The sequence below is a fragment of the Psittacula echo genome (assembly GCF_963264785.1).
Source record: "Psittacula echo genome assembly, chromosome: 21".
NCBI lineage: Eukaryota > Metazoa > Chordata > Aves > Psittaciformes > Psittacidae > Psittacula > Psittacula echo.
Genome location: NC_137757.1, coordinates 284,497 through 302,271, shown reverse-complemented (window position 1 = coordinate 302,271; position 17,775 = coordinate 284,497). Strand labels below are relative to the sequence as shown.

The window sequence follows — 17,775 nt, the reverse complement described above, 5'->3', positions numbered from 1 at the left end:
AATAATTCCCGTCCTGGGCAGTCACTGCTTGCTGCAGCTTTGTAAGGGAGCGCTGAGGTGCTGAGGCTCTGGAAGGGCTCAGATTCTCTCTGGTGTTTGGGGATTTGCTTTGCTGTGCCATAGTTTTGCCTGGAGAGACCTCGGTGGTGCAGTTCCCACAGCCGCGTGCTGGTTTCCTGCCACCTGGATTGGGAGAGATATCGCTAAGGAGACATCAGAACTCAGCACTGGAGATCCCAATTCGGTGGCATTTCCTCATCCTTTGGGCTGTGTGAGAGACACACGTGGAGAGGCTGGAGAGATGTTCTCATGTGGGGGGGTCCGTGTGAGCATGGACTGGGGCAGCCGGTGTGGACCTTGGCAAGGAAGCAGAGCTGTTGGGTTCTTGCCTCTTTGGTGCCAGCGTGTCCTTGCTGATGGGACCCTTATTTCAAGTGTGCATCTGATTGTTAAGCCCATAAATCTCCGCCTTGCTCAAAGGCTGTTGAAGCCATTGGCAGCGCTGGGTCTGTGCTGGTTCTTCCCACTTCGAGGCCAGGCCCTGTGTTTGGCAGCGGGGGGGTTAAGGAGTGCAGGAGATGGAGGAAGCAGAAAGCGAAGGGATGCTTTGGGAAGCTGCTTTGGGAAGCATTGCTGGGAGTGGAGCAGACGTCCTTCTGCTTGCCAAGACGTCTGTCCAGCCACTTCGCCCGGGCAGGACGCCTTGCTCTGCGCCTTCTCCTGCCCAGCAAATAGATATTAAATATGAGCTTCAAAGCTGAGTCACCGTGAGGTTAATGAACTAAATCACTGGGACCTTCTATGAGCAATGAAGCACAATGTGTTGGCCGTGCTCGCTCCTCAGCCTGTGGCTGGGATTGCCTTTGGAGGGATCCTTGCACAGGGATTCATGGTGCAGGTGCCTGTGGCCAGGTTTTCTCAGGGCTCCTGCCCTGCTCCGAAGCCCTGGAGTTTGTTTTTTTGCATGCCAGGCTTATCAGCCTGGTCCTTTTGTGGCTTTGGCTGCTCTAGCAGCCAGCTCCAGATATAAAGAGCCACGGAAGCAGCAGCCAGGACATCGGTGATTCCGTGTCACCGTTCGTTTCTTAGAACCGTGGCATAATTTTCCTGGAGCAAACAGCTCTTGGTTGAGAAGAAATCACTTGGGAAATGGGGCAAAGAAAGTCAAGGCAGCCCCTTCGCTTGGGCTGGGAACTTTGTGTGTGTCTGTGGGAGGAGGTTTTGCCTGCCTTGTGTTCCTTTGGAGGCCAAGTGATTGCTGGGTCCGCAGAGCTGTGCCATCCATGCTGCTCTGTTAGGAGAGATCCTGCATCCGAGTGGGACTTTTTTGGTGCCATCAGTGTCCATTCAGTCTCTGGCACGTGAGGAAGCAGGCAGCTGCCTGCGATCCCTCTGCTTCCCGAAGAGAAGGTGTGTGCCAGGGCTGAGGGCTCCGCTCCTGCCCAGCGCTGGGTGCAGGGTGACCTGTGCTCTGGGTGGGCTCGTGGTCCAAGGGACCAGAGGACGTGATGGAGGGCTGCTTTTCCTTTGGTTTTCCCAGGTTTGTCCCTTGGGACCGGGCTGTGCGGCTGCAGGGACCATGCAGGGCGTTCGTCAGCATGGTTAGAGCAGATCCCCAGCTCTGATAACTCTGATAAAAGCACTTATCTCCTTCCAGGGAACAGGATTTGCCCTGCTGCCTCTCTTTACAATGGGGAGCTTCATTCGCTCTCCTCCCCCTTCCCTATCGCATCTTTTTTGTTCTAAAAAGCTTTTCCCAACAGGATTCCCAGGCAGGACCATGCCAAATGCGTGGTGCAGTAAATGACTGGCACATTCATTGCTCATTGCCTTTGTCTTTCGAAACACAGCCGGCTTCATGGTGTCTGTAATTTTGTGGTTAACAAACTCCTATGATGTCAGGTCTCTGTTCTCAACAGCATCACTGTGAGAATTGCTTTAGGTTTTCCCCCAGGAGCATTGTTTCCCAATCTGGTGGCTGGCCAGAGCCAATGCTCTCATTTCTTCCCTCATTTGCTCTTTCCACCTTGCCCCGGTGCTTGGAAAAAGGGGATTTACCCATTTAAAAGCAGAGGTGGATGCATATAGATCCCAAGCTGTGCTCCACACTAGTGACATCTGTGTTACTGGGTCAAGGCGAGGGAGGAGTTCAAACTTGTGCAACTCTAATGAAATCAGTGCAAGGAGCTTCTGCATCTTCTCTAGGGAAGAAAGCCTTTTGTATCTGAATGATTGGAGAGGCTCTAAGAGCATCTCGTGGGTTACAGATACCTTTTCTCTCCACCCTTCCCACTCGTAGCTGTTCCAGAAGGAGCAAGTGGATCCTCTCCAGCTAAAGCTACAGCAGGTCAATGGAGTTGGTCAAGGACTCATCCAAAGCGCCGGGAAAAACTGTGATGTCCAAGGGCTGGAGCATGACATGGAAGAAATCAACACCCGCTGGAATACCCTCAACAAGAAGGTGAGAGCATGGGGAGGGGCTGTAACCACATTCTCTGGGCCCTGTTGGAGTCTGGTAGAAGAAGGGGGTCATTGGCAGGGAGCTGAGGCTCCGGTGTCAATGCATCACCAGCCTGACGGTGCGGTGGGGTTGTATTTGGGGTGCAGGTGGCCCAGCGAGTTGCTCAGCTGCAAGAGGCCCTGTTGCACTGCGGGAAGTTCCAGGATGCCCTGGAGCCGTTGCTGAGCTGGCTGGCAGACACCGAGGAGCTCATCTCCAACCAGAAACCTCCCTCTGCCGAGTACAAGGTGGTGAAAGCCCAGATCCAGGAGCAGAAGGTGAGCAGGCACAGGGTGACAACAGGCTCAGTGAGACAAGTGAGACAGGATGCTCTGCACAGCCAGACAGTGTTTTGGGGTCCAGCTGTAACAGCAAAGCCTATCTGGGATGTCCACAAACCTGCTTCTTTTGTGGAGACCTCATAGCAGCCTTCCAGTATCTGAAGGGGGTCTGATCCCCTTAAGGATCAGACCATAAGGATCCCATAAGGATGCTGGGGAGGGACTCTTCATTAGGGACTGTAGTGACAGGACAAGGGGTAACGGGTTCAAACTGAAACAGGGGAAGTTTAGATTGGATCTAAGGAAGAAATTCTTTACTGAGAGGGTGGTGAGGCACTGGAATGGGTTGCCCAGGGAGGTTGTGAATGCTCCATCCCTGGCAGTGTTCAAGGCCAGGTTGGACAGAGCCTTGGGTGCCATGGTTTAGTGTGAGGTGTCCCTGCCCATGGCAGAGGGGTTGGAACTGGATGATCTGAAGGTCCTTTCCAACCCTAGCTGTTCTGTAATCCTATGATTCTATGGTGGATCTTCTGGATCCCCACATCCTAATGTAATAAGCAGGCAGCTCGCTTGACCACACTTGCTATCTGCACTGTCCCAGACACCAGCATTACTTTACCCTCCTGCTGCCTCTTGAAGTTTGCTGCTGGTTTGGCTGGTCGGCCGTGTTTTTCCAGCCCTGGCTTCTGTCTGTGGTGGCAATTCTGCTGCGTCAGGAGCACGCTCGTGTTGTAGGCACTGGTTTGGGTACTGGGACAAACTGTAAGAAGCACGCCGGTGTTCGCAGAGATAAGAGCCTGGGTCGGCGCCTGCCCTTGTGAGCCAAGGAGGGAAAGTTCAAGTGTGGTCGTGGTAAAACATCTCAGAAATGAATTCTTACCAGGGCTTGGCCGGACGTCTTGAGGCTCTGAAGAGGAGATGTATTTGAAGTGGAAGTTAAAACATGATCCCATAACTTATGTTAGGGGGTGATAGGGAAGCCTCTGAAAACTTCCTGGCGCAGAAGTGCTTTGAGTCTCTTTTAGAATAGAAATTGGAATAGAATGGAACTGAATGGGATCGAACAGAATGGAATAGAGTGGAATGGGATAGAATGGAATGGGATAGAATGGAATAGGATATAATATTTCAGTTGGAAGGAGCCTAAAATGGAACTGAATGGGATAGAATGGAATGGAATAAAGTGGAATGGGATAGAATGGAATGGGATAGAATGGAATAGGATAGAATATTTCAGTTGGAAGGGGCCTAAAATGGAACTGAATGGGATAGAATGGAATAAAGTGGAATGGGATAGAATTGAATAGGATAGAATGGAATAGGATAGAATATTTCAGTTGGAAGGGGTCTAGAATGGAACTGAACGGGATAGAATGGAATGTAATTAAGTGGAATGGGATAGAATGGAATAGGATAGAATCTTTCAGTTGGAAGGGGCCTAGAATGGAACTGAATGGGATAGAATGGAATGGAATAGAGCGGAATGGGATAGAATGGAATGGGATAGAATGGAATAGGATAGAATATTTCAGTTGGAAGGGGCCTACAATGATGTCCAACTGCCTGGCCACTTCAGGGCTGACCAAATTAAAGCATATCATTCTGTTGTTATTATTAGTTTTAAGCTGGTTTTGATGGCAGAGGCTGTCCCACAGGGCTGGCTTTGGTCTTAGCCCCATCCTTACAAGTGGTTTTCAGCCACAATGAGAGATTCCACCTCTCCGAGGGCTAGAATTGGTTCTGCTGCTCCAGTCTGGTAACCCGTCTCCTTTGGTCTCTTTACTGATGCTGTAAAGCTGCTCCAGCGCCTCCTGGACGATCGCAAAGCCACCGTGGAGATGATCCAGGCGGAAGGCGGCCGGATCGCGCAGTCGGCAGAGCCCGCGGACCGGGACAAGATCGTGGGGCAGCTGCAGAGCCTGGAGCGGCGCTGGGCAGGGCTGCTGGGCAGCGCGGCCGGCAGGTGAGGGGCAGCTCGGCCTGGGGGCTCCGGAGTGCGCGGTTCCCACAGGCGGGAAGCTGGCGGGGGTTTGTGTGCGAACACATCCTGGAAACAGCTGGAAAACACGGGAAATCAAAGCCAGTCTGGGAGCTGAAGCTGATAGCGGTGGCTTACAATGGCAGGGAAGAGCTGGGATTAAATAAATTCCCTGCAGGGGAGGGATGTTATTTTTATTCCTTTAAGCTTTAACGTTTAGCTCGAGCAGCAGCATCCTGTTGACACCTTCCTGCTGCCTGAATCTCATTTATGAGTCGCTTGTTGCTACATAAGCTAATTTTTGAGGTTATGAAATCACTTCTGAAGGCCCCATTTGACCTTCCCAGTGTTTTAAATCCCTGCCAAGATGGGACTGCCCATATAAGACTTGTATCAGTGCTGGAATGTCTTTGAACAGAAGCTCAGCAGCTCGCAAACACCAAGAGCCCAGCCACAAGCTGGGCATGTCAGAGGATCTCCATGATACTGATGGGAATGGCAATGGGTGTAAAGCAGCCCGGTGATGGAACCTTTCTGCCCCTTTCCCAGGGGGATAAACTGGACCTAGAGGCACAGCTACAGGAATCAGTTTATTTTGCAGTTTCCCCACACTGATTTTTGTCCTTGCCTTTGCAGCTTGAAGGGCAGCGTCCCACCTTGCTCTGAACAGGGCTGCTTTCGTTCCCTCTCCCTAATACTCAAAGCTGCTTCCTATGCCTGGCTCCAGCAGGGAGCTGCTCCTTAGTGCTTTATTCCTCCCTGCAGGCAGAAGCAGCTGGAGGACATCTTGGTTCTGGCAAAGCAGTTCCACGAGACCACGGAGCCCGTATCGGACTGGCTCTCAGTGACAGAGAAGAAACTGGCCAACTCGGAGCCCATCGGCACCCAGACGGCCAAAATCCAGCAGCAGATCAGTCGGCACAAGGTAGGACCCGGGAGCTGCTGATGGAAGTGATTGCTATCAGGTCCTGCTCAGGTGGTTGTTTCTGCCCCAGCGAGGGGGTTTTGGGCACAAATAAGTACACGAGGAGGTACCCAGGCTGCTTTCTGTACAGAGAAGGCTCCAAACCCTAACTCAGAGTGGGTAAATGTTGAACTGATGGCTTTGTGCCTTGCAGCAAGTGTGTCCAGCTCTGGATAGAAAACCCATTCCTGCTGTTGTGTTTCAAAGAGTCACAGAGCATCTCAGATTGGAAGGGATCATTGAGTCCAACTCCCTGCTCCTTGCAGGACTACCTAAAACCAAACCATCTGACCAAGAGCTTTGTCCAGATGCTCCTTGAATATCAGTCTTGATCCCCGCACCCCAGAGTTGTGCTATCAACTTTGTGTTAAACCTTTCCTTTATTCTGTTGCAGTTCGCCCATTCACGGATGGGCTTCGTGTCTCCTCCATCCCATCAGTCCCATCCGTTGTTTCTGTCTTGTTCGTTTGGTTATTTTATCCATTTTTAGTTTCGGTTTGTTCACTCATGTTCCTTTCTGTTGTCCATTTTATCCTCCCGCCATTCAGGCTCTAGAGGAAGAGATAGAGAGCCATGCGGGCGACGTGTCCCGGGCGCTCGCTGTCGGGCAGTCCCTCTCCTCCCTGAGCTGTGCCGCTGAGCGCAGGCTGCTGGCAGAGAGGTTGGAGTCTCTGCAGAGCCGCTACGGCGAGGTCCAGGAGCGGTGCTGCCGGAAGGCAGCGCTGCTGGATCAGGCGCTCTCGAACGCCAGGCTCTTTGGGGAGGAGGAGGTGGAAGTGCTCAACTGGCTGGCTGAGGTCGAGGACAAGCTCGGCTCGGTATCTGTAAAGGATTACAAACGGGACGTCCTGCAGAAGCAGCATGCCGACCAGCTGGTATTTTCCATTTTCTTCCATGTTGATGTTGTTTTATTTGGTTGCATTTCTCTGTCTTTGGTGCCGTTTCTGGTCTGACTTTAATTTGACATAGCTCGTTCCGCTGCTGGTTCCACTTCTAGGCTTGGAGAAGCGTAAAGAGATTTCGTGTGTTAAAAACAATCGTTATGCCCCAAAAAATGGGTTTCCCAGAGGAGAAAACATCCAATTATTCATCTGCTTTGTGAACAATGTCTGGGCAAGCTGGGCCACCCCGTGCCTTTAGAAAGCTGGATGCTGTTTCCAAGAATGTGAGCTTGAAAAGCCCAGTGGGTTTTCCAAGGCAGGCTGGCCACCGAGGAAGCGTCTGCTTCCGCTCCTGGGGCCATGCAAGTTCCTTTCAAGAGTGAGGTTATGTCTAATACAAGGGCGAGTTCTTTGGTGACACAGGTCCAATGGGTTGGGTTGGTTTGCTCTAAGATTGGAGCCTTTTGGTCCCAGAACTCCTAATAATGCCCAGAGCAGGATGTCTGGCCAAGTCCCACATCTGATGTTCACCCTTCCCGTACTCAGGAGGAGCACTTCATGCTCTCCTTAGCATCTCTGGCTGGCAGGACACAGGGACCTGCCTGCAGGAGGATAACCCCAATCTGCCTTTCCCTCCAGGCTTTGAATGAGGAAATTGTCAACAGGAAGAAGAATGTGGACCAAGCCATTAGAAACGGGCAAGCTCTTCTGAAGCAAACCACAGGTACCACAAAGATCTGGGGATGCTCTGGCTGATGCGGGGGGTCTGGGAAGCCCCTGTCCTCCACATGATCTTCCCTGGGAAGCCCGTGCTCTGCAGGGATACTTCTCTTTGAGGGAGGATGTTCTTCCTGAGGTCTCATTTCCTTTTGGATACTCCCAAAGGAGCTGGTTTGCAGCTAGAGCCACAAAGTGCTCCAGCTTCATACTTTGGACTCACTTGGTCCTAAGTCTCATAGCTCAGTGTGCAGGTGATTGCCACCAGCATGGCGATGCTCTGTGCTGAGCAGCCCTGCAACGCGAGGGAGGGTTTCCCCATTGCATCCAGCTGCTAAATCGCATGGAAAGAGGTTAAAAATACACCCGGCCCTTTCCTACTGTCGCTTTCCCATGCCGAGCAGTTGTTGCTGTTGCCACGTGGGCGCGAGTTTGTGTTTCTGAGTGGGAAGAAAGGTCGGGGCGATGCATTTCCTTCAGATGTGGTCTGCTCGGAGCAGATGTCCAGGCCTCTGTCCCTGTGGGAGCTGGGCAGCAGGAAGAGTGATTACAAAGAATTTGGCTCACAGCCTCTTGTCCCCTTGGGAATAGCAGTAAAGAGTGAACTGCACCTTTATTTCTTGGTCGTTGAGAGCTGAGTTGTGGTGGTTTTGGGGCCTGTGGCAAAGCCAGGCTTCGCAGCATGATCCCATCCTGTTCCAGGGATGTTGTGCTGGCTGGTAGAAAGTGTCAGCTCTAAGAGCAGCTTCCTGGCTGTAAAAACAGGTTGCAAAGCTGCACTGAACTCTTCCACAGCTTCTCTGGGCACCCTGGGCCAGCGCCTCAGCACCCTCACAGGGAAGAGCTTCTGCCTAAGAGCTCATCTCAGTCTCCCCTCGGGCAGGTTAAAGCCATTCCCCTTGGCCTGGCCCTACAGGCCCTTGTCCCAAGCCCCTCTCCAGGTTTCCTGCAGCCCCTTTAGGCACTGGAGCTGCTCTAAGGTCTCCCCTTCGGGAGCCTTCTCTTCTCCAGGCTGACCCAGCCCAGCTCTCTCAGCCTGGCTCCAGAGCAGGGATGCTCCAGCCTCTAATCAAAATAGGGGAGAAGAGGGCAGGTTGCTGCTTAAACCTTCCTGCAGCACCCCCAGCCCCGGCATCATTTGCCCCTTGGTGCTGTCTCCCAGGGGAGGAGGTGTTGCTGATCCAGGAGAAGCTGGATGGGATCAAGACCCGCTATTCGGACATCACCGCCGCCAGCTCCAAAGCACTGCGCACGCTGGAGCAGGCTCGGCAGCTGGCCACCAAGTTCCAGTCCACGCACGAGGAGCTCACCGGCTGGATGAGCAATGTGGAGGATGAGCTGGCTTCCAGCGGGGCACAGTCCCCAGCCAGCGAGCAGATACCCCAGTTCCAGCAGAGGCAAAAGGTGGGAGCAGCACCCGGAGAACACGGGGGTGGGAGGCAGCAGGGATTTGCTTGCTGCGTTGAGAGGATGGGGAGTGGTGTCACTGAGGACGTGTGTCCATGGGTGCCTTCCGCAGGAGCTGAAGAAGGAGGTGATGGAGCACAGGCTCGTCCTGGACACGGTGAATGAGGTGAGCCGAGCGCTCTTGGAGCTGGTTCCGTGGCGAGCCCGGGAAGGGCTGGACAAGCTCGTGTCCGACACCAACGAGCGCTACAAGCTGGTCAGTGACACCATCAAGCAGAGAGTGGAAGAAATCGATGCTGCTATTCAGAGGTCTCAACAGGTAATTTAATAACCCCACTGGAGACTGAGGGGGTTTCTTGGGAGAGTGGGAGCGAGCGGCTCAGCACCGCTGCAGCCCATGCAGCACGATGGTTGTGAGAGGGGTCACAAGCACAGCACAACAGGAGAGGCAGATCCCATTGGGAATGCCAAGAAGTGAATGGGCCCCACCAGTGGTACGTGGCAGCCAGGCTGGTTTCTGACCCATCCCATTGTGTGTGGTTTGGATTGGATAACTGGTGCAGCATTGTGTTGTCCCGCCTGTGGGCTTTAGCTTTCATGGGTGATGGAGAAGGTGTAAAACCAATGACGGGTGACTTTCAGGCCTGGAAGAACATCATCCCCTGTGTAGTGATAGCACAGGGATTTGTTCCAGGTGAACAGTCCTCTCAAGAAAGGCTTGTTCTACAAGGCTGGAGGCTGTGGAGCTCTCAAAATCCTCTGTCCAGTGTCCCCTTCTCCTCCCCAAACCCTAGCAAGGCGTTTGTTCCCCCACATCCCTCTGGGTCCCCCGTGTCTCCCACCATCCCCAGCTTGCTCCATCCCTGCTGCCCATCACTAACCTGTGCTGCCTGTCCTCTCCCATGGTCCAGTACGAGCAGGCGGCCGACGCGGAGCTGGCCTGGGTGGCTGAGACCAAGCGGAAGCTGATGGCTCTCGGTCCCATCCGCCTGGAGCAGGACCAGACAACAGCCCAGCTGCAGGTGCAGAAGGTACGAGAGCACTTGCTTAGTGAGGAGGGATAGGGTTTGGGTGATGGGATCAGGTTTGGGTGATGGGATAAGGTTTGGGTGATGGGATGGGGTTTGGGTGATGGGATGGGCTTTGGGTTGGGTTTCAAGGGAGCAACTTTACCCTGGGGTTTATGGTGCTGAGCCCGGAGCACCGGGAGAGATTCCAGCACTTGTCCTTGGTAAGTAGATGGAAAAAACAAGGGAGAACGAGGATTTAGAGAAACAAAATGTTGGGCTTCTGAAGGAGGAAGCCTTGTGTCCTGTCATGGCTGTTTAGGGCTGGACGGGTGCTCTTCCCTGTACTTCCAAGGGCTTTCCATGTATCCACTGGAGCAGCTCTCCCTGGATCTTGGAGGCCCTGGCAGCAGGAAGGGTTCAGAGAAAAGTGTCTATTGATTAATGAGGGTGCTTTTGCATTTGCTTTTTGCTCATTGTTCCTTGCAGTGGGGGACTCGGCTCCCTCCCGGCAGCCAGACGTGGAACAAAGAGGCACTGGGGGGGGGGGGGTTCTATCTTCGAGATGAGCTCATCTCAAAGTGCCTGAAAGAACAGCACTTTAAATATAAATGGCCCCTTTCTTCCCTTAACCAGCCTCAGCATCAGAGCGGAGCACGGGCTTATTGGGCTTGCAAACAAAAAAGAGACGTAAGACATTGTTCTAAGGGAGGGGACTGAACCATTGAGTATTAAGTTAAATGGAGCTCAGTTTGGCTTCCCGCTGCTCATCGCGTGGATCTTGGGAATGGCAGTTATTGGTGGATGCAGTTCTGGAGAGTGATGTTCGGGGAGTTGCCATGTTCAGTGATGAATGGAGGGTTGAGCTTTCCCTCTGGTGTGGAGCTGGGCTGATACCTCAGGCCTTTAAAAGACAGAGGTCAATGTAGATGAGTCATGAGGAAACCACGCTGTAATCTGCATTTTCAGCCAGGTTTCCCATGTGCTGCAGGACCCTTGTGCCGAGTTCTGCACAGTCTCTGCGCTGCTGAGCTCTGCTGCAGCGCATCCCATGGATGGGTCGAGGGGGAGAAATCGGGCTCAGCTCTGATTTCTTCCCTTTCTCTGGATGTTTCCTTCCTGCAGGCTTTTTCCATCGACATTATTCGGCACAAAGACTCTATGGATGAGCTGTTCAGCCAGCGCAGTGAGATCTTTGGGACGTGTGGCGAGGAACAAAAAGCTGTTCTCCAGGTGAGCCCTGCTCTGCGACGAGGGAGGACAGAGAGGGGCGAGTGCTGAATCGTTTGTAATGACTCCATCTTTAGGAATTCCCACCAGCGTTAGCAGAAATCTCTTTGCATTTATTACTCTTCTTTATTGCATGGTTTTATTGCAGTGTTTGGGGATTGGGGTTGGGGGAAGCGGAGATTTCTGAGGCTGCTTTAATTGGAATTACAGCCTGTGCACGTGGAAGGCTACCAAAGGCACCCCAGCTCTTCCAGCTCACGGCATGCACTGGCTCTTGTCACAGAATCACAGAATCCCGAGGGTTGGAAGGGACCTCAAAAGCTCATCTAGTCCAACCCCCCTGCAAGAGCAGGGTAACCTAGAGTACATCACACAGGAGCTTGTCCAGCCGGGCCTTGAATATCTCCAACGCAGGAGACTCCACAACCCCGCTGGGCAACCTGTTCCAGTGCTCTGTCACTCTCACAGTAAAGCAGTTTTTCCTGATGTTCACATGGAACCTGCTGTGCTCCAGTTTACACCCATTACCCCTTGTCCTACCACTGGACATCACTGAGAAAAGCCTAGCTCCATCATCCTGACCCTCACCCTTTACATATTTGTAAGCATGGATGAGATCACCCCTCAGTCTCCTCTTCTCCAAGCTAAAGAGCCCCAGCTCCCTCAGCCTCTCCTCATAAGGGAGATGTTCCACTCCCTTCATCATCTTTGTGGCTCTGCGCTGGACTCTTTCAAGCAATTCCCTGTCCCTCTTGAACTGAGGGGCCCAGAACTGGACACAAGATTCCAGCTGCGGCCTCACCAAGGCAGAGTAGAGGGGGAGGAGAACCTCTCTTGACCTACTGCCCACAGCCTTTCTAATACACCCCAGGATGCCATTGGCCGCCTTGGCCACAAGGGCACATTGCTGGCTCATGGTCATCCTCCCATCCACCAGGACCCCCAGGTCCCTTTCCCCTTCACTACTTTCCAGCAGGTCAACCCCCCACCTGTACTGGTACCTGGGGTTGTTCCTCCCCAGATGCAAGACTCTACACTTGCCCTTGTTGAATTTCATCACGTTTCTGATGCCCAACTCTCCAGCCTGTCCAGGTCTCGCTGAATGCCAACACAGCCTTCTGGTGTTGTCCTGGCCCCGTTCCATCCCTGGCTATAACTCTCCTCCCTCCTTGCCTTTAGGAGAAGACCGAGTCCCTGGTGCAGCAGTACGAAGCCGTGAGCCAGCTCAACTCGGAGCGCTACACTCGCTTGGAGCGTGCCCAGGTCCTGGTCAACCAGTTCTGGGAGACCTACGAGGAGCTGAACCCATGGATCGAGGAGACGCAAGCCCTCATCTCCCAGCTGCCCCCTCCGGCCATCGATCACGAGCAGCTCAAGCAGCAGCAGGAGGACATGAGGGTAAGAGGATGCGGCGCTGGCATCTCGGGTACCAGCAGTTCTTCTACCTTAATGGAGGCACAGCTCCCACAGGGGCTTTTTAGGATTTTTTTCTGATTTTTCCCCCCATTCTCTTCTTTTGGGGGATCCTGCCTATATAATACAATATTATATTGGCCGTGAGTGTACCATGTGGAAATCACTAGGTATGTTGGAGCTCTTCGTACTGAAATACAGATGGCACCCAAGGGAGCCTGGCTGCCTGATTGTGGCAGGGAAAACTGCTTTGTGCTTTTAGGGGAGAGAGCTGCTAAGCTTTCTCTGTGGTGTTCCCCATGGGGAGAGGAGGGAGCCGGGGAGACTGTGCCAAAGCCATGTTAGGAAGAGGCGAGTGCCATGTGCTTGGCAGATGCTGGGTCAAGAAATCCCCAGCGTGAGTTCACTACCAGATACGATCACTGCTTTTGGAGTGTCTCATGGAATAGAGGCAGCAGCTTTCAGCAGGTTTCTAAACAAATGTGGGTTTTATCCCCTCTATTCCCTAGCAACTGCGAGAGGCCATTGCTGAGCACAAGCCTCATATTGACAAGCTGCTGAAAATCGGGCCGCAGCTCAAGGACCTGAACCCCGAGGAAGGGGAGATGGTGCAGAAGAAATACTGCACAGCAGAGGCCATGTACGCCAGAATCAAGGAGGAGGTGTGTCAGCGGGCTCTGGCGCTCGACGAAGCCGTCTCACAGTCCACCCAGGTACGCTGCGGTGCCGTGGTGCTGAGTGGCCTTATCACAGTCCCTGGGGGAAGCCACGGGCTTTGAAATGTGGTTTTATGCTGAGTGTTACGGTTGTAAAACCCTTTATAAGGCCCGGTGTGGTCAGACACCTCTGGGGTCGTTTCCTGCCGCTCAGCACTGGCTGGGAAAGGAGGGGAGAAGGCATTGGAGTCCTGGCAGAGTAAATAGGGTAATAAAGTTTTACAACCTCAGTAATGATGCTCGTTCAAAGGGGCTGTGCTGGCATCCACCCAAGGTTGAAAGGGCCTCTTGAAAGAGCTTGGAGAGATAAGTTTCCTTTCCGATAAGCTGTGTGCACAGCGAACAGCCACGGGATCATTTGTATGGGAGAGTTAACGGTCATCTCTAGGGACTGAGCATCTCCAGTGGAGGTTGGTGGCATCAGGAGCAGAGATCTGAAAGGAAGGACTGTAGGTGCTAAAGCCCAGAGAGGGGGTGAAGAGTTTCTGCCACTGGAGGTTTATGACCCCTGGTTGTGTTTCATTCCCCCCTGTGTTAGTAGCACAGTTGGTTTTTGTCATGTCTGGGTGTTTTTTACTCCTGTATTGTGTAGTCACTTCTCTTGGTTTGCACTGTATTAACTCCGAGTTTTTCCCCCCCACATCCCCTTCCCGTCTCATCTCTCACTCCCATTGTGGAATGTGTTATCTGTGTGTGTTGCTGCCTGTGCCCGTCCTCCCCACATGGTCCCATTTCATTCTTGTGTTGACTGCGCCCCACCATTGCAGATCACGGAGGTAAGCCGCGCACCACCCATCTTCACTTACACTCTTTCTTTGGGCTGATTCTGATTTACACCCGGACTTTCAGTCCTGGTCCATGCACAGCTGAGCAGAACATGCTTGAAAGTTAACTCTGGGGGCCTGAAATCCCATTTCTGAGATGGCTTTTGTTGCGTTGCCGCCTGGTTACAGCCATTGGCCAAGCTTCCGCTGGGAACGCTTCCTGCAAAGCAGAGGGTTTGCTTTCCGAGCGGTTTATGTTGATGCTCAGAGCTTTCTGCTCTGGCTGCACTTGCTGGTTTGCTCCTGCTTCTTGGCTGAGCCAGCGTGTCCCAGATCAACTTTGCAGCCAGAGCCCATCTCCTCTCTGCTGTTGGAGCCTGGGACTTGGCCAACACCAGCACTGGTGTCCTGCAGGGAGGGCCTGGAGCTGGCAGTCGGAGCACAGAGCTGTCCTCACCAGCAGAGATGCTTTGGGATCTTTAAGGCCAAAGTTGACTTTTCTTCTTAAGGAAGACAATAGCAGTAAACCCTGCTAGACCCCATCCTCTGGCACTCTTGGCTTTCTGGTTCTGCTTTGGTCGGAGACCCAGCACCGTGGCAGCTCGCTCCTCCCCACGCATGCAGCCTTCACCAGCTCCTGCTGACCCTGCCGGGGCCATATCCTGCTGCCGTTGCACAAGTGGAGATTCCATCAGCACCAGACACGGTGCTTTTCCAGCAGCATCTGTGCACAGATGCTCAAACAACTGAGATTGGCTTTTGTTACCACGCTGCCCATCTGCAGCAGCCAAACCCAGGAGGTTTTGAAGGGTTGAATCTGGTGATAAATTGCTGCTGTGTTTGGTTCACAGGTGCCTGTGCTGGCTCTGTGAGGCTGTGGCTCGTGTGTGGTTTGAGCTGGGGCAGCCTGGGGCTGTTGGCAGCAGAGGAGAGCCGAGGCAGGCATGAACAGGAGGCTCCAGGTCTCATTGCTGTTGCAGGCAATGTTTGTCCTCTCCAAGAGGCCGCTGGGGCTGTCGCACACGCAGGGAGCGAGGCAGCGTTGCTTCATCTCATCTCGCCCTCCCTAATGGACTTGTTCTTCTCCAGTTCCATGACAAGATCGAGCCCATGCTGGAGACCCTGGAAGCCCTCTCCTCCCGCCTGCGTATGCCCCCGCTCATCCCCGCCGAGGTGGAGAAGATCCGGGAGTGCATCAGCGAGAACAAAAGTGCCGGCGTGGAGCTGGAGAAGCTGCAGCCCTCCTTCGAGGCGCTGAAACGCCGCGGGGAAGAGCTGATCGGCCGCTCGCAGGGAGCGGACAAGGACCTGGCAGCAAAAGGTATCTCTGGGTGGATTAAACAGGAGGTGCTGGCTGGGCTGGCAGCTGTGCCCAGCTTCTCCTACCCAAACCACGGCTCCGTCGCTGTTGGGGAGGCTTCGATGTCCATGGGGTGTGTTTCAGAGGGTCTCCTGGCCTTAGGAGGAAGGATGCGTCCTCTGTATGGAGATGTCTGGTGCCTACTTCCATCTGGAGCAGACAGGGTGGCATCAGCCAGGGGAGAAAGAAGCATTTGTGGCTTCTCAGGCAGAGGTTTCAGCTCAGCCAAGCTGAGCCCTCCCCTGAGCTGGTCTCTTGTGGCCCCTGTGAAGTGATTTGTTGGTGTTGATTCAGCATCTAATGGAGGGAAGGAGCATCCCCAGCACAAAAAGACCTGTCAACAGCACTGGCACTAATTGGCACCTTTCTTGGCAGCTCAAAAGCCAGCTCATGGACCCATGCAAGTGTAGACTTCATGCTAGAGATGGCCAGAACAGAGGTTCACTGGAAGAGAGTGTGTGGGCAAATTTGCCCTGAGCTTGCCTGCACATAAATAAAGGCTTTATTTATTCCTGCAAGCTGGAGTTTCTCACACCCCTCGGTATCTCAAAGTAAATGCTCTGATAGTTCTGGGCATCTCTAGTTCCCATTGAATATTCTTTTGGCTGTTTCTAAGTGGAAAGCATTTGCAAAATGCTCTTGAGTTGTAAAACCATTTCCTCCTTCACTGAATGTTTTCACTCCCCCCCTCAGTAATCCAGGATAAGTTGGATCAGATGGTCTTCTTCTGGGAAGACATCAAAGCTCGGGCAGAGGAACGTGAAATGAAGTTCCTTGATGTCCTGGAGCTTGCAGAGAAGTTCTGGTACGACATGGCAGCTCTCCTGACCACCATCAAAGACACGCAGGACATCGTTCATGACCTGGAGAGCCCAGGCATTGACCCCTCCATCATCAAGCAGCAGGTGGAAGCAGCAGAGGTGAGGACCGTGGTGCTGTACCGTGTCTAGAGCTTGTCTGCACGCAGCTTGTAAGCTAAACTGGGACAGATCTTAGATACGAGCACGGCCAGAAGCGGTTGTAAAACAGTTTTGAAGGCAGGCAGGCAGATTATGCCATGCTCTTTCCATTGCGATTTGGAACCGCAAGGCAAAAAGCAGAAGTGTGTTTCACATATCCCTGCCCACCACCACCCCCTGTTCCAGACAAGGAAACGATGCCTAAATCACTTTATCTGCTCCTGTTTTAGGAAGCTTGTCAAGCGTGTGGTCAGACTCGTGTGCCCACTTGTTTCGAGTGACGTGGCAGTTTGCACGGGTCTGAACTGGAGGCATCTCCCCAAGTGCTGTCTAGCGTGGGAAGTGTGTGTTTAGATTTTGGTCAGACCAGAGATAAGTGTAAAGCTGGATGGGCTTGGATTTGTGTCTTGTTTGTGGTGAAATGCACTTCAGGTGGATTTGACTCAGACCTTGGGCAGCAGAGATTTCTTTGTGCTTTGCTAAGTTTGTCCTTGCTGTTCTGCTTTTAGAACCGTTCTGGCTTTGCTTTGCAGCTTTTGAGTCTCAAAACTAATTCCTATATTGACAGAATACTCCTGTAAACAGGGTGGCTCTTGTAAGCAACACCCTCAGCCAGGCTGTCCAGGCACGTGTCAAGCTAAATACAGTTGCTCTTATTGTAGTTCCCCCAACCCCTGCACACAGCAGCATCGCTGGGAGCAGGTTGGTGGTGGTGATGCCAGTGAGCAGGACACCATCGTCTCGCTGTGTAACCCATCCTGGGCTCTGGCATCGGGGCTGTCAGCCAGGGCACAGGACACCAGAGCTGGCAGGACCGCCCATGCCTTAGCTCACAGGGTGATGCTGGAGGAGTATTTAGCACTAAACGTGTTCCTTTTGTCACTGTGTTCCGTGCAGACCATCAAGGAGGAGACGGACGGCTTGCATGAAGAGCTGGAGTTCATCCGACTCCTTGGAACCGACTTGATTTTTGCCTGCGGTGAAACTGAGAAACCAGAAGTGAAAAAGAGCATTGATGAGGTAGGAGAAGCAGCAGCCTCTCCTGCAGATAGCACCAGGTAGGAGCAAGCGGCAGCTCCGGTGGAAGGGCCTAACGCATTCTGTGGGCAATTCTGTGTTCCGCAGATGAACAACGCATGGGAAAATCTAAACAAAACGTGGAAGGAGAGGCTTGAGAAGCTTGAGGAAGCCATGCAATCAGCTGTGCAATACCAGGACACGCTTCAGGTAAGAGGCAGGGCATGGGTAGGCTTTGGGAATCGTCTCCCTGGAGTTGGACTGGGATTTGCACTCATTCAAAGGAGAAAACATCTCCTGGGCAAGTGTTTGCAGCCTCTGGTAGAGCCTGAGCTCAACAATCAGCTCCATGGGAGAGCGGATGTTTGGTTGTGTTTGTCTTCCCAAATCTGACTTCATTTCTGCATGAAGCAGTAGGATGAGCCTTTTGCTGGAAGCAGGAGAGAGAAGGAAAGAGCTTGCAAACCCAAGCAGGCATCTCTGCCTGAAAGACAAGTTCTGTGGTTGCAGGGTGATGGAGGCAGCAGCCGCAGGAGGAGCCCGTGTTGCCATTCCCTTTGCTAACGATGCCTTTGCTCCTT

General features: G+C 53.0%; 1 protein-coding gene across 3 annotated transcripts in view; it reads left to right on the top strand.

The window, feature by feature from the left end:
• The window catches only part of LOC308228853 (microtubule-actin cross-linking factor 1-like), a 133,711-nt gene that overhangs the window by 95,998 nt on the left and 19,938 nt on the right, over nucleotides 1–17,775 (top strand). For all 3 annotated transcript variants that reach the window (XM_080632456.1, XM_080632457.1, XM_080632455.1), the window contains exons 58-73: nucleotides 2,300–2,461; nucleotides 2,608–2,778; nucleotides 4,578–4,744; nucleotides 5,525–5,684; nucleotides 6,272–6,598; nucleotides 7,244–7,328; nucleotides 8,484–8,725; nucleotides 8,841–9,047; nucleotides 9,640–9,759; nucleotides 10,861–10,968; nucleotides 12,145–12,363; nucleotides 12,888–13,091; nucleotides 14,948–15,179; nucleotides 15,912–16,138; nucleotides 17,075–17,197; nucleotides 17,303–17,404. In XM_080632456.1, the coding sequence (XP_080488582.1) occupies nucleotides 2,300–2,461; nucleotides 2,608–2,778; nucleotides 4,578–4,744; nucleotides 5,525–5,684; nucleotides 6,272–6,598; nucleotides 7,244–7,328; nucleotides 8,484–8,725; nucleotides 8,841–9,047; nucleotides 9,640–9,759; nucleotides 10,861–10,968; nucleotides 12,145–12,363; nucleotides 12,888–13,091; nucleotides 14,948–15,179; nucleotides 15,912–16,138; nucleotides 17,075–17,197; nucleotides 17,303–17,404 (2,856 nt within the window). The remainder of the gene's footprint in view (nucleotides 1–2,299; nucleotides 2,462–2,607; nucleotides 2,779–4,577; nucleotides 4,745–5,524; nucleotides 5,685–6,271; nucleotides 6,599–7,243; nucleotides 7,329–8,483; nucleotides 8,726–8,840; nucleotides 9,048–9,639; nucleotides 9,760–10,860; nucleotides 10,969–12,144; nucleotides 12,364–12,887; nucleotides 13,092–14,947; nucleotides 15,180–15,911; nucleotides 16,139–17,074; nucleotides 17,198–17,302; nucleotides 17,405–17,775) is intronic.